At 49.9% G+C, this 22,568-nt stretch overlaps 1 protein-coding gene across 1 annotated transcript in view; it reads left to right on the top strand.

Annotated features, from left to right (window-relative positions):
- The window catches only part of LOC109888372 (vacuolar protein sorting-associated protein 13B-like), a 300,473-nt gene that overhangs the window by 74,339 nt on the left and 203,566 nt on the right, over positions 1 to 22,568 (top strand). Inside the window, 4 exon segments of the mRNA XM_031811830.1 lie at positions 966 to 1,083; positions 10,618 to 10,785; positions 19,112 to 19,293; positions 20,711 to 20,883. Of these exon segments, the coding sequence (XP_031667690.1) occupies positions 966 to 1,083; positions 10,618 to 10,785; positions 19,112 to 19,293; positions 20,711 to 20,883 (641 nt within the window).

Raw genomic sequence — 22,568 nt, 5'->3', positions numbered from 1 at the left:
TTACCATGGGAAACATGTGTTTACATTGTTAAAGCAGGTGAAATAGATCATAAACAAAGGTGAAATAATCAATAATTAATGAACAGTAAACATTACGCTCAAGGTTCAAAGGATTATACACATGTCATTATGTCTGTATACAGTGTTGTAACCATGTGGAAATAGTCTGTCTCTCTCTCTCTCCTTGTCTCTGTCTCTCTCTCTCTCTCTCTCTCTCTCTCTCTCTCTCTCTCTCTCTCTCCTTGTCTCTGTCTCTCTCTCTCTCTCTCTCCTTGTCTCTGTCTCTCTCTCTCTCTCTCTCTCTCCTTGTCTCTGTCTCTCTCTCTCTCTCTCTCTCTCCTTGTCTCTGTCTCTCTCTCTCTCTCTCTCTCTCTCTCTCTCCTTGTCTCTGTCTCTGTCTCTCTCTCTCTCTCTCTCTCTCTCTCCTTGTCTCTGTCTCTCTCTCTCCTTGTCTCTCTCTCTCTCTCTCCTTGTCTCTGTCTCTCTCTCTCCTTGTCTCTGTCTCTCTGTCTCTCTCCTTGTCTCTGTCTCTCTCTCTCCTTGTCTCTGTCTCTCTGTCTCTCTCTATCTCTCTCTATCTCTCTCTCTGTCTCTCTATCTCTATCTCTCTCCTTGTCTCTGTCTCTCTCTCTCTCTCCTTGTCTCTGTCTCTCTCTCTCCTTGTCTCTGTCTCTCTCTCTCTGTCTCTCTCTCTCTCTCTCTCTCCTTGTCTCTGTCTCATGCTCTCTCTGTCTTTCTCCTTCTGTCTCTCTCTCCTTCTGTCTCTCTGTCTCTCTGTCTTTCTCTCTCTCTCTCTCTCTCTCTCTCTCTCCCTCTCTCTCTCTCTCTCTCTCTCTGTGTCTCTCTCAGAATTCAATTCAATTTAAGTGCTTTATTGGCATGGAAACACATTGCCAAAGCAAGAGAAATAGATAAGAAACAAAAGTGATTATTAAATCTCTGTGTGTGTTTGTTTTCCTGTGCAGGACGACCATGAGAGTGGTTCTAGCTCCACCAGTCGCAGCGCCTCAGAGAGCTCCAAGACCCTTCCCAAGCCCCGTCGCCTCCAGCAGGCCGCCCCCTCCGACCCAGACCTGCCCCCAGGTGAGTGATGGCTCCGTGGCCACAGGGAGTACTCTACCCCCCCTGCTTCACGCTGACCACCAGGCAGGGCTAGGCCTCAGTGGGTGGATGAATCACTGACAGGACAGGTCTTATCAGAAAAGGGGCGTCTGACCACCGCGGTCCTCGATTCGTTCCTATTCCCTAGGCCTGTGCATCCTGTTCAAAAGTAGGGCACCATCTAGGGAATAGGGTGTAATTTGGGATTCCAGTCGTCCCACAGGACAGGGATTCCCAACCTCTCTCCTCCTAATGACACGCCCCCTAACAACGACACTTAGCAACACAATACAGTCGTCGTGTGAGTGAGGCTGTAAACCCAGATCTGTTAGGACTTTATCAATGAAACATCTCTGAGCTGACTTCAGAGAGGCCGAAGTTATGACTCATTTTACTGTCCGGAGAGACTCTCTGCAGGCGTAATGAGGAATCCATCACTCACTCAATTACTACCATGTCAACCTACCACTCATTTACTACCATGTCAACTTACCAAAATCATTTACTACCATGTCAACTTACCACTCAATATACTACCATGTCAACTTACCAAAATAATTTACTACCATGTCAACTTACCACTCAATTACTACCATGTCAACTTACCAAAATCATTTATTACCATGTCAACTTACCTCTCATTTACTACCATGTCAACTTACCAAAATCATTTACTACCATGTCAACTTACCAAAATCATTTACTACCATGTCAACATACCACTCAAATACTACCATGTCAACCTACCACTCATTTACTACCATGTCAACTTACCTCTCAATTTACTACCATGTTAACTTACCACTCATTTACTACCATGCAACTTACCTCTCAATTTACTACCATGTTAACTTACCACTCAATTTACTACCATGTCAACTTACCTCTCATTTACTACCATGTCAACTTACCTCTCATTTACTACCATGTCAACTTACCAAAATCATTTACTACCATGTCAACTTACCAAAATCATTTACTACCATGTCAACTGACCACTCAATATACTACCATGTCAACTTACCACTCATTTACTACCATGTCAACTTACCAAAATCATTTACTACCATGTCAACCTACCACTCAATTTACTACCATGTCAACTTACCACTCAATTTACTACCATGTCAACTTACCTCTCATTTACTACCATGTCAACCTACCACTCATTTACTACCATGTCAACCTACCACTCATTTACTACCATGTCAACTTACCACTCAATTACTACCATGTCAACTTTCCACTCATTTACTACCATGTCAACTTACCACTCATTTACTACCATGTCAACCAGTAGAGCTGTGTGTAGACCAGTATCCCAGGACAGTAGAGCAGTATCCCAGACCAGTAGAGCTGTATCCCAGACCAGTAGAGCTGTGTGTAGACCAGTATCCCAGACCAGTAGAGCAGTATCCCAGACCAGTAGAGCAGTATCCCAGACCAGTAGAGCTGTATCCCAGACCAGGGTGTAGAGCAGTGAGTCGCTAGGAGCTGAGGAATGGAGAGTGAGAGTCGTTGTAAACCTCTTAATCTGTAATTAAATTGTAGAGAATAAAAGCTCAGGACTATATGGACAGTGTAGCTGTCGGCCAGCCAGCCTGTAAACTGCAGTTTTTACAGTGTTGAAATAGCCTGTCTGGGGAAACCTCCGTGCTCTGGGGAAACCTCCGTGCTGTATCACAACCCACTCTGGGGAAATCTCCGTGCTGTATCACAACCCACTCTGGGGAAACCTCCGTGCTCTGGGGAAACCTCCGTGCTGTATCACAACCCACTCTGGAGAAACCTCCGTGCTGTATCACCACCCACTCTGGGGAACCTCCGTGCTCTGGGGAACCTCCGTGCTCTGGGGAACCTCCGTGCTGTATCACAGACCACTCTGGGGAACCTCCGTGCTGTATCACAACCCACTCTGGGGAACCTCCGTGCTCTGGGGAACCTCCGTGCTCTGGGGAACCTCCGTGCTGTATCACAGACCACTCTGGGGAACCTCCGTGCTGTATCACCACCCACTCTGGGGAACCTCCGTGCTGTATCACAGACCACTCTGGGGAACCTCCGTGCTGTATCACAACCCACTCTGGGGAACCTCCGTGCTGTATCACCACCCACTCTGGGGAACCTCCGTGCTGTATCACAACCCACTCTGGGGAACCTCCGTGCTGTATCACAACCCACTCTGGGGAACCTCCGTGCTGTATCACCACCCACTCTGGGGAAACCTCCGTGCTGTATCACAACCCACTCTGGGGGAACCTCCTCTGGGGAAACCTCCTCTGGGGAAACCTCCTCTGGGGGAATCTCCTCTGGGGAAACCTCCTCTGGGGAAACCTCCTCTGGGGAAACCTCCTCTGGGGAACCTCCGTGCTCTGGGGAAACATCCTCTGGGGAAACCTCCTCTGGGGAACCTACGTGCTCTGGGGAAACCTCCGTGCTGTATCACCACCCACTCTGGGGAAACCTCCGTGCTGTATCACCACCCACTCTGGGAAACCTCCGTGCTCTGGGGAAACCTCCGTACTCTGGGGGAATCTCAGTGCTCTGGGGAAACCTCCGTGCTCTGGGGAACCTCCGTGCTCTGGGGAAACCTCCGTGCTCTGGGGAAACCTCCGTGCTCTGGGGAAACCTCCGTGCTCTGGGGAACCTCCGTGCTCTGGGGAAACCTCCGTGCTCTGGGGAATCTCTGTCAACCTACCACTCAATTTACTACCATGTCAACTTACCACTCAATTTACTACCATGTCAACTTACCACTCAATTACTACCATGTCAACTTACCTCTCATTTACTACCATGTCAACCTACCACTCATTTACTACCATGTCAACCTACCACTCATTTACTACCATGTCAACTTACCACTCAATTACTACCATGTCAACTTTCCACTCATTTACTACCATGTCAACTTACCACTCATTTACTACCATGTCAACCAGTAGAGCTGTGTGTAGACCAGTATCCCAGGACAGTAGAGCAGTATCCCAGACCAGTAGAGCTGTATCCCAGACCAGTAGAGCTGTGTGTAGACCAGTATCCCAGACCAGTAGAGCAGTATCCCAGACCAGTAGAGCAGTATCCCAGACCAGTAGAGCTGTATCCCAGACCAGGGTGTAGAGCAGTGAGTCGCTAGGAGCTGAGGAATGGAGAGTGAGAGTCGTTGTAAACCTCTTAATCTGTAATTAAATTGTAGAGAATAAAAAGCTCAGGACTATATGGACAGTGTAGCTGTCGGCCAGCCAGCCTGTAAACTGCAGTTTTTACAGTGTTGAAATAGCCTGTCTGGGGAAACCTCCGTGCTCTGGGGAAACCTCCGTGCTGTATCACAACCCACTCTGGGGAAATCTCCGTGCTGTATCACAACCCACTCTGGGGAAACCTCCGTGCTCTGGGGAAACCTCCGTGCTGTATCACAACCCACTCTGGAGAAACCTCCGTGCTGTATCACCACCCACTCTGGGGAACCTCCGTGCTCTGGGGAACCTCCGTGCTCTGGGGAACCTCCGTGCTGTATCACAGACCACTCTGGGGAACCTCCGTGCTGTATCACAACCCACTCTGGGGAACCTCCGTGCTCTGGGGAACCTCCGTGCTCTGGGGAACCTCCGTGCTGTATCACAGACCACTCTGGGGAACCTCCGTGCTGTATCACCACCCACTCTGGGGAACCTCCGTGCTGTATCACAGACCACTCTGGGGAACCTCCGTGCTGTATCACAACCCACTCTGGGGAACCTCCGTGCTGTATCACCACCCACTCTGGGGAACCTCCGTGCTGTATCACAACCCACTCTGGGGAACCTCCGTGCTGTATCACAACCCACTCTGGGGAACCTCCGTGCTGTATCACCACCCACTCTGGGGAAACCTCCGTGCTGTATCACAACCCACTCTGGGGGAACCTCCTCTGGGGAAACCTCCTCTGGGGAAACCTCCTCTGGGGGAATCTCCTCTGGGGAAACCTCCTCTGGGGAAACCTCCTCTGGGGAAACCTCCTCTGGGGAACCTCCGTGCTCTGGGGAAACATCCTCTGGGGAAACCTCCTCTGGGGAACCTACGTGCTCTGGGGAAACCTCCGTGCTGTATCACCACCCACTCTGGGGAAACCTCCGTGCTGTATCACCACCCACTCTGGGAAACCTCCGTGCTCTGGGGAAACCTCCGTACTCTGGGGGAATCTCAGTGCTCTGGGGAAACCTCCGTGCTCTGGGGAACCTCCGTGCTCTGGGGAAACCTCCGTGCTCTGGGGAAACCTCCGTGCTCTGGGGAAACCTCCGTGCTCTGGGGAACCTCCGTGCTCTGGGGAAACCTCCGTGCTCTGGGGAATCTCTGTGCTGTATCACCACCCATTGCTTTCAGCTGGACGACAATACATGACTCTTAGTTGGAGATGTAAATGGGGATTTATAACAGTGTGAGTTATAGTATACAGTGTGTGGTTGTGTTACACAGGGCCTGTTCAACAGTAGCCAAGCATTTCTGTTTTAACAAGGTCTATGCACTATATATATAGGTCGGGAGATTCATGAAATGGGTTTCCATGGCTGAGCAGCCGCACACAAGCCTCAGATCACCATGCATAATGCCAAACGTCAGCTGGAGTGGTGTAAAGCTCGCCACTATTGGACTCTGGAGCAGTGGAAATGTGTTCTCTGGAGTGATGAATCACACTTCACCATCTGGAAGTCTGACGGACAAATCTGGGTTTGGCGAATGCCAGGGCAATGCTACCTGTCCCAATGCATAGCGCCAACAGTAAAATTTGGTGGATGAGGAATAATGGTCTGGGGCTGTTTTTTCATGGTTCAGGCCCCTTAGTTCCAGTGAAGGGAAATCTTAACGCTACAGCATACAATGACATTCTAGATGATTCTGTGTTTCCAACTTTGTGGCAAAAGTTTAGTGAAGTTTGGGCATTTCTCTTGGAAGAGGGATGAAGGTCTTGTTTGTTGAGTGTTGAATTCAGCAGTCAGAACTCACAGGTAGTTTGAAAGAAGAGAGAACCATTCAGGCCCAGAACCATTCAGGCCCAGAACCATTCAGGCCCAGAACCATTCAGGCCCAGAACCATTCAGGCCCATAACCATTCAGGCCCAGAACCATTCAGGCCCAGAACCATTCAGGCCCAGAACCATTCAGAACCATAACCATTCAGAACCATAACCATTCAGGCCCAGAACCATTCAGGCCCAGAACCATTCAGGCCCAGAACCATTCAGGCCCAGAACCATTCAGGCCCATAACCATTCAGGCCCATAACCATTCAGACCCTGAACCATTCAGACCCTGAACCATTCAGACCCAGAACCATTCAGACCCAGAACCATTCAGACCCATAACCATTAGTAAAGTAAAGTAGTCTGGTCCTGTATTCCACAGAGGAGACTACTTGACTTGGCTCTGTGTTGCTGAGCTCATGTAAAGTAGTCTGGTCCTGTATTCCACGGAGGAGACTACTTGACTTGGCTCTGTGTTGCTGAGCTCATCAAGTAGTCTGGTCCTGTATTCCACAGAGGAGACTACTTGACTTGGCTCTGTGTTGCTGAGCTCATGTAAAGTAGCTGGTCCTGTATTCCACAGAGGAGACTACTTGACTTGGCTCTGTGTTGCTGAGCTCATGTAAAGTAGTCTGGTCCTGTATTCCACAGAGGAGACTACTTGACTTGGCTCTGTGTTGCTGAGCTCATGTAAAGTAGCTGGTCCTGTATTCCACAGAGGAGACTACTTGACTTGGCTCTGTGTTGCTGAGCTCATGTAAAGTAGCTGGTCCTGTATTCCACAGAGGAGACTACTTGACTTGGCTCTGTGTTGCTGAGCTCATGTAAAGTAGTCTGGTCCTGTATTCCACAGAGGAGACTACTTGACTTGGGTCTGTTGCTGAGCTCATGTAAAAGTTGGTTTTTCCAGTCATTTTATGGTTGAACAGTTTTAAGTGGGCTTCCTCCCTGTGGGCTGAGGCACAGGTGCTGGCTGGGTCAATTGTTTACAGAAGTTTAGAGCAGCACGAAGGCTCACAGAGCAGGGTGGAGGGGTGGAGGGCTGAGGGTTGGAGTGGAGGGATGGGGGGTTGGAGTGGAGGGTTGGGGGTTGGGGTGGAGGGCTGGGGGTTGGAGTTGAGGGGTGGAGGGCTGGGGGTTGGAGTGGAGGGGTGGGGGTTGGGGTGGAGGGGTGGAGGGCTGTGGTGGAGGGCTGGGGGTTGGGGTGGGGGTTGGGGTGGAGGGCTGGAGGTTGGGGTGGAGGGCTGGGGGTTGGGGTGGAGGGCTGGGGTTTGGAGTGGAAGGGGGTGGAGGGCTGGGGGTTGGTGTGGAGGGCTGGAGGTTGGGGTGGAGGGCTGGGGGTTGGTGTGGAGGGCTGGAGGTTGGGGTGGAGGGCTGGGGGTTGGAGTGGAGGGCTGGGGGTTGGGGTGGAGGGCTGGGGTTTGGAGTGGAAGGGGGTGGAGGGCTCTGGGCTGACCGGGCGCGGGGAGTGGGCCTCGGTCGGTGGTGAAACAGGTAAATTAGATCCAGAGTGGAAATAGCAGGAGGCTGTTTTACTGCCCAGCTCAGAGCTCAGTCTGCAGGTGTGACAGGAACCTTCTGACTGACCCCAACACCACACACACACACACACACACACACATAACTTTGTACATGTGTGTTTTGGTCGTGTGAAAATATCAGAACAGTCCCTCTATTCATGGACCTCTGTTCTAACCAAGGAGTCCAGTATAAAGCTGGTCCAGGATCAGTTGGTACAGCCTTACAGAGACATGGTTAACCAAGGAGTCCAGTATAAAGGCTGATCCAGGAGGGTAGGTGGGATAGAGGAGTTTGAGAGGAGGGAGGAGGGAGGGAGAGGATGGAGAGTGGGGGGTGGTGGGATAGAGGAGTTTGAGAGGAGGGAGGAGGGAGGGAGAGGATGGAGAGTGGGGGGTGGTGGGATAGAGGAGTTTGAGAGGAGGGAGGAGGGAGGGAGAGGATGGAGAGTGGGGGGTGGTGGGATAGAGGAGTTTGGGAGGAGGGAGGAGGGGGGAGGAGGGAGGGAGAGGATGGAGAGTGGGTGGTGGTGGGATAGAGGAGTTTGGGAGGAGGGAGGGGGGAGGGAGGAGGGAGGGAGAGGATGGAGAGTGGGTGGTGGTGGGATAGAGGAGTTTGGGAGGGGGGAGGGAGGAGGGAGGGAGAGGATGGAGAGTGGGTGGTGGTGGGATAGAGGAGTTTGGGAGGAGGGAGGAGGGAGGGAGGAGGGGGAGGAGGGAGGGAGAGGATGGAGAGTGGGTGGTGGTGGGATGGAGAGGAGGGAGGGAGAGTAGGGGAGGTGGGATAGAGGAGTTTGAGAGGAGGGGGGGAGGAGGGAGAGTGGGTGGTGGTGGGATAGAGGAGTTTGGTAGGAGGGTGGAGGGAGGGAGAGGAGGGAGGAGGGAGAGTGGGGGGTGGTGGGATAGAGGAGTTTGGGAGGAGGGAGGAGGGAGGGAGAGGAGGGAGAGTGGGGGGTGGTGGGATAGAGGAGTTTGGGAGGAGGGAGAGTGGGGGTGGTGGGATAGAGGAGTTTGGGAGGAGGGTGGAGGGAGGGAGAGGAGGGAGGAGGGAGAGTTGGGGGTGGTGGGATAGATGAGTTTGGGAGGAGGGAGAGTGGGGGTGGTGGGATAGAGGAGTTTGGGAGGAGGGAGAGTGGGGGTGGTGGGATAGAGGAGTTTGGGAGGAGGGTGGAGGGAGGGAGAGGAGGGAGGAGGGAGAGTGGGGGCTGGTGGGATAGAGGAGTTTGAGTGGAGCGAGTATGGAGAGGAGAGCACAGGGAGTGGAGGGAGTATGGAGGAGGGAGGGAGAGTAGGGTTGGTGGGATAGAGGAGTTTGAGCTGAGGGAGTATGGAGGAGGGAGGTGGAGGTTGGAGCTAGTGTCTGTATGTTTCAGAGAGCATGTAGTCTCCTGAGTGGTGCTAATGTCTACGAGGCGTGGTGGTGGAGGGAGGAGGAGGAGGGAGGTGGAGGTTGGAGCTAGTGTCTGTATGTTTCAGAGAGCATGTAGTCTCCTGAGTGGTGCTAATGTCTACGAGGCGTGGTGGTGGAGGGAGGAGGAGTAGGGAGCTAGTGTCTGTATGTTTCAGAGAGCATGTAGTCTCCTGAGTGGTGGTAATGTCTACGAGGCGTGGTGGTGGAGGGAGGAGGAGGGAGGTGGAGGTTGGAGCTAGTGTCTGTATGTTTCAGAGAGCATGTAGTCTCCTGAGTGGTGCTAATGTCTACGAGGCGTGATGGTGGAGGGAGGAGGAGGAGGGAGGTGGAGGTTGGAGCTAGTGTCTGTATGTTTCAGAGAGCATGTAGTCTCCTGAGTGGTGCTAATGTCTACGAGGCGTGGTGGTGGAGGGAGGAGGAGGAGGGAGGTGGAGGTTGGAGCTAGTGTCTGTATGTTTCAGAGAGCATGTAGTCTCCTGAGTGGTGCTAATGTCTACGAGGCGTGGTGGTGGTGGAGGGAGGAGGAGGAGGGAGGTGGAGGCCTGCTGCTGTACATAGTTCTGGTTCTATTGAGCTCCACATCCGAGAGAAGACGAGAGAGAATTCACTGAAGATTTGTGGCGCTGGACTGGAGCAACACTGGTTTCTTCTGGATATTTAGCTAATTTAACTGCTCATGTCCAAGGGACACACTGTGGCAATAAATAACATGTCAGACTCTGAGCTTATTTACGAGCCCACGCAGAGCCAGGAGGTTATGGTTAGAGTCTGAGGAGAGGAGAGGTCAGGGTTAGAGTCTAAGAGGAGAGGTCAGGGTTAGAGTCTGAGGAGAGGTCAGGGTTAGAGTCTGAGGAGAGGAGAGGTCAGGGTTAGAGTCTGAGGAGAGGAGAGGTCAGGGTTAGAGTCTAAGAGGAGAGGTCAGGGTTAGAGTCTGAGGAGAGGAGAGGTCAGGGTTAGAGTCTGAGGAGAGGAGAGGTCAGGGTTAGAGGATGAGAGGAGGAGAGGTCAGGGTTAGAGTCTGAGAGGAGTGGAGAGGTAAGGGTTAGAGTCTGAGAGGAGAGGTCAGGGTTAGAGTCTGAGGAGAGGAGAGGTCAGGGTTAGAGTCTGAGGAGAGGAGAGGTCAGGGTTAGAGTCTGAGGAGAGGAGAGGTCAGGGTTAGAGTCTGAGGAGAGGAGAGGTCAGGGTTAGAGTCTGAGGAGAGGAGAGGTCAGGGTTAGAGTCTGAGGAGAGGAGAGGTCAGGGTAAGAGTCTGAGGAGAGGAGAGGTCAGGGTTAGAGTCTGAGGAGAGGAGAGGTCAGGGTTAGAGTCTGAGAGGAGAGGAGAGGTCAGGGTTAGAGTCTGAGAGGAGAGGAGAGGTCAGGGTTAGAGTCTAAGAGGAGAGGTCAGGGTTAGAGGTGAGGTCAGGGTTCGAGGAGAGGTTAGGGTAGAGATCAGGGTTCGAGGAGAGGTTAGGGGTGGGTTAGGGTAGAGATCAGGGGTCAGGGTTAGCTCCCAGGGAATGTTTCTTTAAGGAAGCTCTGAATTACACTTGTCTCTGTTTCACTGGGAATTAACACTGAATTAATGGTGTGTGTGTGTGTGTCTCCAGGCTACGTCCAGAGTCTGATCCGTCGGGTGGTGAACAACGTCAACATTGTGGTCAACAACCTGATCTTGAAGTACGTTGAGGACGACATCGTCCTGTCGGTCAACATCACCTCTGCTGAGAGTTACACCGTCCACGAGTTCTGGGACCGAGCCTTCATGGACATCACAGGTCAGCTGTCTGCACTCACACCTGTTATATAGGGGACACACCTGTTATATAGGGGACACACCTGTTATATAGGGGACACACCTGTTATATAGGGGACACACCTGTTATATAGGGGACACACCTGTTATATAGGGGACACACCTGTTATATAGGGGACACACCTGTTATATAGGGGACACACCTGTTATATAGGGGACACACCTGTTATATAGGGGACACACCTGTTATATAGGGGACATACCTGTTATATAGGGGACACACCTGTTATATAGGGGACACACCTGTTATATAAGGGACACACCTGTTATATAGGGAACACACACACCTGTTATATAGGGGACACACACACCTGTTATATAAGGAACACACACACCTGTTATATAGGGAACACACCTGTTATATAGGGGACACACGCACCTGTTATATAGGGGACACACCTGTTATATAGGGAACACACCTGTTATATAGGGGACACACACACCTGTTATATAGGGAACACACACACCTGTTATATAGGGGACACACACACCTGTTATATAGGGGACACACACACCTGTTATATAGGGGACACACACACCTGTTATATAGGGGACACACACACCTGTTATATAGGGGACACACCTGTTATATAGGGAACACACACACCTGTTAACCTGGACTATATAGGGAACACACACACCTGTTATATAGGGGACACACACACCTGTTATATAGGGGACACACACACCTGTTATATAGGGAACACATCTGTTATATAGGGGACACACACACCTGTTATATAGGGAACACACCTGTTATATGGGGGACACACACACCTGTTATATAGGGGACACACACACCTGTTATTTAGGGGACACACCTGTTATATAGGGGACACACACACACCTGTTATTTAGGGGACACACCTGTTATATAGGGGACACACACACCTGTTATATAGGGGACACACCTGTTATATAGGGGACACACACACCTGTTAACCTGGACTATATAGGGAACACACACACCTGTTAACCTGGACTATATAGGGGACACACACACCTGTTAACCAGGACTCTAGTAGTGGACTATATAGGGAACACACACACCTGTTAACCTGGACTATATAGGGAACACACCTGTTAACCTGGACTATATAGGGAACACGCCTGTTAACCTGGACTATATAGGGAACACACCTGTTAACCAGGACTATATAGGGGACACACACCTGTTAACCAGGACTATATAGGACACACACACACACCTGTTAACCTGGACTATATAGGGGAGACACACACCTGTTAACCAGGACTATATAGGGGACACACACACCTGTTAACCAGGACTATATAGGATACACACACACACCTGTTAACCTGGACTATATAGGGGAGACACACACCTGTTAACCTGGACTATATAGGGGACACACACACCTGTTAACCAGGACTATATAGGGGACACACCTGTTAACCAGGACTCTAGTAGTGGACTATATAGGGAACACACCTGTTAACCTGGACTATATAGGGAACACACCTGTTAACATGGACTATATAGGGGACACACCTGTTAACCAGGACTATATAGGGAACACACCTGTTAACCTGGACTATATAGGGAACACGCCTGTTAACCAGGACTATATAGGGAACACGCCTGTTAACCTGGACTATATAGGGGACACACACCTGTTAACCTGGACTATATAGGACACACACACACACACCTGTTAACATGGACTATATAGGGAACACGCCTGTTAACCAGGACTATATAGGGGACACACCTGTTAACCAGGACTCTAGTAGTGGACTATATAGGGAACACACCTGTTAACCAGGACTATATAGGGGACACACACCTGTTAACCAGGACTATATAGGACACACACACACACCTGTTAACCTGGACTATATAGGGGAGACACACACCTGTTAACCAGGACTATATAGGGGGGACACACACCTGTTAACCTGGACTATATAGGGGAGACACACACCTGTTAACCAGGACTATATAGGACACACACACACACCTGTTAACCTGGACTATATAGGACACACACACACACCTGTTAACCTGGACTATATAGGGGACACACACACCTGTTAACCAGGACTATATAGGGGACACACCTGTTAACCAGGACTCTAGTAGTGGACTATATAGGGAACACACCTGTTAACCTGGACTATATAGGGGAGACACACACCTGTTAACCAGGACTATATAGGGGACACACACACCTGTTAACCAGGACTATATAGGGGACACACACACCTGTTAACCAGGACTATATAGGGAACACACCTGTTAACCAGGACTATATAGGGAACACACCTGTTAACCTGGACTATATAGGGGACACACCTGTTAACATGGACTATATAGGGGACACACCTGTTAAACAGGACTATATAGGGGGGACACACACCTGTTAACCTGGACTATATAGGGGACACACACACCTGTTAACCTGGACTATATAGGGGACACACACACCTGTTAACCTGGACTATATAGGGGACACACACACCTGTTAACCAGGACTATATAGGGAACACACCTGTTAACCTGGACTATATAGGGAACACACCTGTTAACCTGGACTATATAGGGGACACACCTGTTAACATGGACTATATAGGGGACACACCTGTTAAACAGGACTATATAGGGAACACACCTGTTAACCAGGACTATATAGGGAATACACCTGTTAACCAGGACTATATAGGGAACACACCTGTTAACCAGGACTATATAGGGAACACACCTGTTAACCAGGACTATATAGGGAACACACACACCTGTTAACCAGGACTATATAGGGAACACACCTGTTAACCTGGACTATATAGGGGAGACACACACCTGTTAACCAGGACTATATAGGGGACACACACACCTGTTAACCAGGACTATATAGGATACACACACACACCTGTTAACCTGGACTATATAGGGGAGACACACACCTGTTAAACAGGACTATATAGGGGACACACCTGTTAACCAGGACTATATAGGGAACACACCTGTTAACCAGGACTATATAGGACACACACACACACCTGTTAACCAGGACTATATAGGACACACACACACACCTGTTAACCTGGACTATATAGGGGACACACACACCTGTTAACCTGGACTATATAGGGGACACACACACCTGTTAACCAGGACTATATAGGGGACACACCTGTTAACCAGGACTCTAGTAGTGGACTATATAGGGAACACACCTGTTAACCTGGACTATATAGGGAACACACCTGTTAACATGGACTATATAGGGGACACACCTGTTAACCAGGACTATATAGGGAACACACCTGTTAACCTGGACTATATAGGGAACACGCCTGTTAACCTGGACTATATAGGGGATACACCTGTTAACCAGGACTATATAGGGAACACGCCTGTTAACCTGGACTATATAGGGGACACACACCTGTTAACCTGGACTATATAGGACACACACACACACACCTGTTAACATGGACTATATAGGGAACACGCCTGTTAACCAGGACTATATAGGGGACACACCTGTTAACCAGGACTCTAGTAGTGGACTATATAGGGAACACACCTGTTAACCAGGACTATATAGGGGACACACACCTGTTAACCAGGACTATATAGGACACACACACACACCTGTTAACCTGGACTATATAGGGGAGACACACACCTGTTAACCAGGACTATATAGGGGGGACACACACCTGTTAACCTGGACTATATAGGGGAGACACACACCTGTTAACCAGGACTATATAGGACACACACACACACCTGTTAACCTGGACTATATAGGACACACACACACACACCTGTTAACCTGGACTATATAGGGGACACACACACCTGTTAACCAGGACTATATAGGGGACACACCTGTTAACCAGGACTCTAGTAGTGGACTATATAGGGAACACACCTGTTAACCTGGACTATATAGGGGAGACACACACCTGTTAACCAGGACTATATAGGGGACACACACACCTGTTAACCAGGACTATATAGGGAACACACCTGTTAACCAGGACTATATAGGGAACACACCTGTTAACCTGGACTATATAGGGGACACACCTGTTAACATGGACTATATAGGGGACACACCTGTTAAACAGGACTATATAGGGGGGACACACACCTGTTAACCTGGACTATATAGGGGACACACACACCTGTTAACCTGGACTATATAGGGGACACACACACCTGTTAACCAGGACTATATAGGGAACACACCTGTTAACCAGGACTATATAGGGAACACACCTGTTAACCTGGACTATATAGGGGACACACCTGTTAACATGGACTATATAGGGGACACACCTGTTAAACAGGACTATATAGGGAACACACCTGTTAACCAGGACTATATAGGGAATACACCTGTTAACCAGGACTATATAGGGAACACACCTGTTAACCAGGACTATATAGGGAACACACCTGTTAACCAGGACTATATAGGGAACACACACACCTGTTAACCAGGACTATATAGGGAACACACCTGTTAACCAGGACTATATAGGGAACACACCTGTTAACCAGGACTATATAGGGAACACACCTGTTAACCAGGACTATATAGGGGACACACACACCTGTTAACCAGGACTATATAAGGAACACACCTGTTAACCTGGACTATATAGGGGACACACACACCTGTTAACCTGGACTATATAGGGAACACACACACCTGTTAACCAGGACTATATAGGGAACACACCTGTTAACCAGGACTATATAGGGAACACACCTGTTAACCTGGACTATATAGGGGACACACACACCTGTTAACCAGGACTATATAGGGAACACACCTGTTAACCAGGACTATATAGGGAACACACCTGTTAACCAGGACTATATAGGGAACACACCTGTTAACCAGGACTATATAGGGAACACACCTGTTAACCAGGACTATATAGGGAACACACACCTGTTAACCAGGACTATATAGGGAACACACCTGTTAACCAGGACTATATAGGGAACACACCTGTTAACCAGGACTATATAGGGAACACACCTGTTAACCAGGACTATATAGGGGACACACCTGTTAACCAGGACTCTAGTAGTGGACTATATAGGGGGCACACACCTGTTAACATGGACTATATGGGGAACACACCTGTTAACATGGACTATATAGGGGACACACCTGTTAACCAGGACTATATAGGGAACACACCTGTTAACCAGGACTATATAGGGAACACACCTGTTAACCAGGACTATATAGGGAACACACCTGTTAACCAGGACTATATAGGGAACACACCTGTTAACCAGGACTATATAGGGAACACACCTGTTAACATGGACTATATAGGGGACACACCTGTTAACCAGGACTCTAGTAGTGGACTATATAGGGAACACACCTGTTAACCAGGACTATATAGGGAACACACCTGTTAACCAGGACTATATAGGGAACACACCTGTTAACCAGGACTCTAGTAGTGGACTATATAGGGAACACACCTGTTAACCAGGACTCTAGTAGTGGACTATATAGGGATTAGGGGACCATTTGTGACACACCCTTGTTGTTAGGTGAACAATACACAGCGTGTTGGTTCTGGGGTAGTTTACACTGCAAGCTCCAGACCTTAGAAAAGTGTGTAGGTTCTGGGGTCGTTTACATTACAAGGTCCAGGCCTTAGAACAGCGTGTAGGTTCTGGGGTCGTTTACATTACAAGGTCCAGGCCTTAGAACAGCGTGTTGGTTCTGGGGTCGTTTACATTACAAGGTCCAGGCCTTAGAACAGCGTGTAGGTTCTGGGGTCGTTTACATTAAAAGGTCCAGGCCTTAGAACAGCGTGTTGGTTCTGGGGTCGTTTACATTACAAGGTCCAGGCCTTAGAACAGCGTGTTGGTTCTGGGGTCGTTTACATTACAAGGTCCAGGCCTTAGAACAGCGTGTTGGTTCTGGGGTAGTTTACACTGCAAGCTCCAGGCCTTAGAAAAGTGTGTAGGTTCTGGTGTCGTTTACATTACAAGGTCCAGGCCTTAGAACAGCGTGTTGGTTCTGGGGTCGTTTACATTACAAGGTCCAGGCCTTAGAACAGCGTGTTGGTTCTGGGGTCGTTTACATTACAAGGTCCAGGCCTTAGAACAGCGTGTTGGTTCTGGGGTCGTTTACATTACAAGGTCCAGGTCTTAGAACAGCGTGTTGGTTCTGGGGTCGTTTACATTACAAGGTCCAGGCCTTAGAACAGCGTGTTGGTTCTGGGGTCGTTTACATTACAAGGTCCAGGCCTTAGAACAGCGTGTTGGTTCTGGGGTCGTTTACATTACAAGGTCCAGGTCTTAGAACAGCGTGTTGGTTCTGGGGTCGTTTACATTACAAGGTCCAGGCCTTAGAACAGCGTGTTGGTTCTGGGGTCGTTTACATTACAAGGTCCAGGCCTTAGAACAGCGTGTTGGTTCTGGGGTCGTTTACATTACAAGGTCCAGGCCTTAGAACAGCGTGTTGGTTCTGGCCCTTTGGAATTTGAAGTGGTCGTCTCGGCCAGACTAAGTTGACTGTTGACTGTAATTAAAGAAACGTCATTGTCCATTAAGCCATTAACACCCCTTAGTGAGAACACGTCTAAATGCCCATTAACACCCCTTAGTGAGAACACGTCTAAATGCCCATTAACACCCCTTAGTGAGAACACATCTAAATGCCCATTAACACCCCTTAGTGAGAACACGTCTAAATGCCCATTAACACCCCTTAGTGAGAACACGTCTAAATGCCCATTAACACCCCTTAGTGAGAACACGTCTAAATGCCCATTAACACCCCTTAGTGAGAACACGTCTAAATGCCCATTAACACCCCTTAGTGAGAACACGTTGTCCACTTCTAAATGCCCCGGTACTTAACAGACAAGTGACTCTGCAGAATGTCTTCTCTCTCTGGCTGTTTGAAGTGGACTCAGAGATAATGGATTTACTGCCAGGGCCTGGACATCTCTCTCTCTCTGTCTCTCTGTCTCTCTGTCTCTCTCTCTCTCTCTCTCTCTCTCTCTGTGTCTCTCTGTCTCTCTGTCTCTCTCTCTCTCTCTGTCTCTCTCTCTCTCTGTCTCTCTCTCTCTCTGTGTCTCTCTGTCTCTCTGTCTCTCTCTCTGTCTCTCTCTCTCTCTGTCTCTCTCTCTCTCTCTCTCTCTCTCTCTCTCTCTCTCTCTCTCTCTGTTTCTCTCTCTCTCTCTCCATCTCTCTCCGTTTCTCTCTCTTTTACAGTATATTTTTACTCCGGACTTCAACATTGCCCGTCCTAATATTTCTGCATTTCTTAATTCCACTATTTTACTTTTAGATTTGTGAATGGTTAGATACTACTGTACTGTTGGAGCTAGAAACACAAGCATTTAGTTAGATACTACTGTACTGTTGGAGCTAGAAACACAAGCATTTAGTTAGATACTACTGCACTGTTGGAGCTAGAAACACAAGCATTTAGTTAGATACTACTGCACTGTTGGAGCTAGAAACACAAGCATTTAGTTAGATACTACTGTACTGTTGGAGCTAGAAACACAAGCATTTAGTTAGATACTACTGTACTGTTGGAGCTAGAAACACAAGCATTTAGTTAGATACTACTGTACTGTTGGAGCTAGAAACACAAGCATTTAGTTAGATACTACTGTACTGTTGGAGCTAGAAACACAAGCATTTAGTTAGATACTACTGTACTGTTGGAGCTAGAAACACAAGCATTTAGTTAGATACTACTGCACTGTTGGAGCTAGAAACACAAGCATTTAGTTAGATACTACTGCACTGTTGGAGCTAGAAACACAAGCATTTAGTTAGATACTACTGTACTGTTGGAGCTAGGAACACAAGCATTTAGTTAGATACTACTGCACTGTTGGAGCTAGAAACACAAGCATTTAGTTAGATACTACTGTACTGTTGGAGCTAGAAACACAAGCATTTAGTTAGATACTACTGTACTGTTGGAGCTAGAAACACAAGCATTTCTCCACTGATAAATATGTGTATTGGTCTCCCGAGTGGCGCATCTCAGTGCAAGAGGCGTCACTACAGACACCCTGGTTCGAATCCAGTCTGTATCACAACCGGCCGCGATTTGGAGTCCCACCGGGCGGCGCACAATCGACCCAGCGTCGTCCGGATTTTGCCCGGAGTAGGCCGTCATTACAAATAAGAATTTGTTCTTAACTGACTTGCCTCATTAAATAAATAAATGTGATTTATATGTTGACTAAGTGTCTTGTCCCCCCCCTGCCCCCCCCCACCCCCGTTCCCCGTTCCCCGTCCCCCCCAGCTCCTGACCTGGTGCTTCGTAAAGTGATCAACTTCAGTGACTGTACGGTGTGTCTGGATAAGAGGAACGGCAGTGGAAAGATCCAGTTCTACCAGGATCCTCTCCTCTACAAGTGTTCCTTCAGGACCCGACTCCACTTTACCTACCATAACATCAACTCTAAGATCCCTGCTGTCATCAAGGTGAGATGCACAGGTCTGTCTGTCTGTCTGTCTGTCTGAGACGCACAGACCTGTCTCTGTCTGTCTGAGACGCACAGACCTACTGTCTGTCTCTGTCTGTCTGCCTGCCTGCCTGCCTGTCTTTCCGTCTGTCTGTCCGGTCTTGTGAGACCCTCCAGGAACAGGGTTGGAGAGCCCTGGTCTGGACGTCTCTCTACAGGAACAGGGTTGGAGAGCCCCGGTCTTCACATCTCTCTACAGGAACAGGGTTGGAGAGCCCTGGTCTGGACGTCTCTCTACAGGAACAGGGTTGGAGAGCCCCGGTCTTCACGTCTCTACAGGAACAGGGTTGGAGAGCCCTGGTCTGGACGTCTCTCTACAGGAACAGGGTTGGAGAGCCCTGGTCTTCACGTCTCTCTACAGGAACAGGGTTGGAGAGCCCTGGTCTGGACGTCTCTCTACAGGAACAGGGTTGGAGAGCCCTGGTCTGGACGTCTCTCTACAGGAACAGGGTTGGAGAGCCCTGGTCTGGACGTCTCTCTACAGGAACAGGGTTGGAGAGCCCTGGTCTTCACGTCTCTCTACAGGAACAGGGTTGGAGAGCCCTGGTCTTCACGTCTCTCTACAGGAACAGGGTTGGAGAGCCCTGGTCTTCACGTCTCTCTACAGGAACAGGGTTGGAGAGCCCTGGTCTTCTCGTCTCTCTACAGGAACAGGGTTGGAGAGCCCTGGTCTTCACGTCTCTACAGGAACAGGGTTGGAGAGCCCTGGTCTTCACGTCTCTACAGGAACAGGGTTGGAGAGCCCTGGTCTTCACGTCTCTCTACAGGAACAGGGTTGGAGAGCCCTGGTCTTCACGTCTCTCTACAGGAACAGGGTTGGAGAGCCCTGGTCTTCACGTCTCTCTACAGGAACAGGGTTGGAGAGCCCTGGTCTTCACGTCTCTACAGGAACAGGGTTGGAGAGCCCTGGTCTTCACGTCTCTCTACAGGAACAGGGTGGAGAGCCCTGGTCTTCACGTCTCTCTACAGGAACAGGGTTGGAGAGCCCCGGTCTTCACGTCTCTACAGGAACAGGGTTGGAGAGCCCTGGTCTGGACGTCTCTCTACAGGAACAGGGTTGGAGAGCCCTGGTCTTCACGTCTCTCTACAGGAACAGGGTTGGAGAGCCCTGGTCTGGACGTCTCTCTACAGGAACAGGGTTGGAGAGCCCTGGTCTTCACGTCTCTCTACAGGAACAGGGTTGGAGAGCCCTGGTCTTCACGTCTCTCTACAGGAACAGGGTTGGAGAGCCTTGGTCTTCACGTCTCTCTACAGGAACAGGGTTGGAGAGCCCTGGTCTTCACGTCTCTCTACAGGAACAGGGTTGGAGAGCCCTCTCTTTATTAACTGTTTCCTCTTCCTCCTCTTCCTCCTGTTCCTCCTCTTCCTCCTGTCAGATCCAGACGATGGTGGAGTCCCTGAAGCTGTCCATCACAGACCAGCAGCTGCCCATGTTCATCAGGATCATGGAGCTGGTCCTCAGCCTCTACTACGGAGAGATAGGAGGAGGGAAGGACGGAGAGGCGGAGGAGGGGAGCGGACATGGAGAGGTCATCACTACACCAGGTTAGTCTGGTGGATACTGCCCTTTATTACAGGGGAGAGGAGGAGGGGAGGGAGGAGAGGAGGGAGAAGTCATCACTACACCAGGTTAGTCTGGTGGATACTGCCCTCTATTACAGGGGAGAGGAGGAGGAGGAGGAGGGGAGGGAGAGGAGGAGAGGAGTGAGAGGTCATCACTACACCAGGTTAGTCTGGTGGATACTGCCCTCTATTACAGGGGAGAGGAGGAGGAGGAGGAGGGGAGGGAGAGGAGGAGAGGAGGGAGAGGTCATCACTACACCAGGTTAGTCTGGTGGATACTGCCCTCTATTACAGGGGAGAGGAGGAGGAGGGGAGGGAGAGGAGGAGAGGAGGGAGAGGTCATCACTACACCAGGTTAGTCTGGTGGATACTGCCCTCTATTACAGGGGAGAGGAGGAGGAGGAGGAGGAGGGGAGGGAGAGGAGGGAGGGGAGAGGAGGAGGAGGAGGGGAGGGAAGGGAGAGGAGGGGAGGGAGAGGAGGGAGGAGGGGAGGGAGGAGAGGAGGGAAAGGTCATCACTACACCAGGTTAGTCTGGTGGATACTGCCCTCTATTACAGGGGAGAGGAGGAGGAGGAGGAGGGGAGGGAGAGGAGGGAGGGGAGAGGAGGAGGGGAGGGGGAGGAGGAGGAGGGGAGGGAGAGGAGGGGAGGGAGAGGAGGGAGGAGGGGAGGGAGGAGAGGAGGGAGAGGTAATCACTACACCAGGTTAGTCTGGTGGATACTGCCCTCTATTACAGGGGGGAGGAGGAGGAGGAGGAGGGGAGGGAGAGGAGGGAGGGGAGGAGGAGGAGGGGAGGGAGAGGAGGGGAGGGAGAGGAGGGAGGAGGGGAGGGAGGAGAGGAGGGAGAGGTCATCACTACACCAGGTTAGTCTGGTGGATACTGCCCTCTATTACAGGGGGGAGGAGGAGGGAGAGGTCAGGCCCGGGCTCAGTCACTACGACCGGGCCGGGCTCCGTCACTACGACCGGGCTCCGTCACTATTCTCCATGCAGTCTCAATTTGTCCCATTTAGTGAATTCTTGGTTGGTGAACCCCAGACCTCACAACCGTAGAGGGACATGGCTCCTATAACTGATTCCAATGTTACAGTGGGGCAAGAAAGTATTCAGTCAGCCATCAATTGTGCAAGTTCTCCCACTTAAAAAGATGAGAGAGGCCTGTAGTTTTCATCATAGGTACACTTCAACTATGACAGACAAAATGAGAACAAGTTCAAACAGGTGCCATTAATACAGGTAACGAGTGGAGGAGCCTCAAAGAAGAAGTTACAGGTCTGTGAGAGCCAGAAATCTTGCTTGTTTGTACGTGACCAAATACTTATTTTCCACCATAATTAGCAAATAAATTCATTAAAAATCCTCCGTGCTGACGTTGTGACATATTGTTGTGTTTATGGTGGGTCCTCCGTGCTGACGTTGTGACATATTGTTGTGTTTATTGTGGGTCCTCCGTGCTGACGTTGTGACATATTGTTGTGTTTATGGTGGCTCCTCCGTACTGACGTTGTGACATATTGTTGTGTTTATGGTGGGTCCTCCGTACTGACGTTGTGACATATTGTTGTGTTTATTGTGGGTCCTCCGTGCTGACGTTGTGACATATTGTTGTGTTTATTGTGGGTCCTCCGTGCTGACGTTGTGACATATTGTTGTGTTTATTGTGGGTCCT

The sequence above is a fragment of the Oncorhynchus kisutch genome, unplaced genomic scaffold (genome assembly GCF_002021735.2).
Source record: "Oncorhynchus kisutch isolate 150728-3 unplaced genomic scaffold, Okis_V2 Okis02a-Okis13b_hom, whole genome shotgun sequence".
Taxonomy (NCBI): Eukaryota; Metazoa; Chordata; class Actinopteri; order Salmoniformes; family Salmonidae; genus Oncorhynchus; species Oncorhynchus kisutch.
This window is presented reverse-complemented; position numbering and strand designations above follow the sequence as displayed.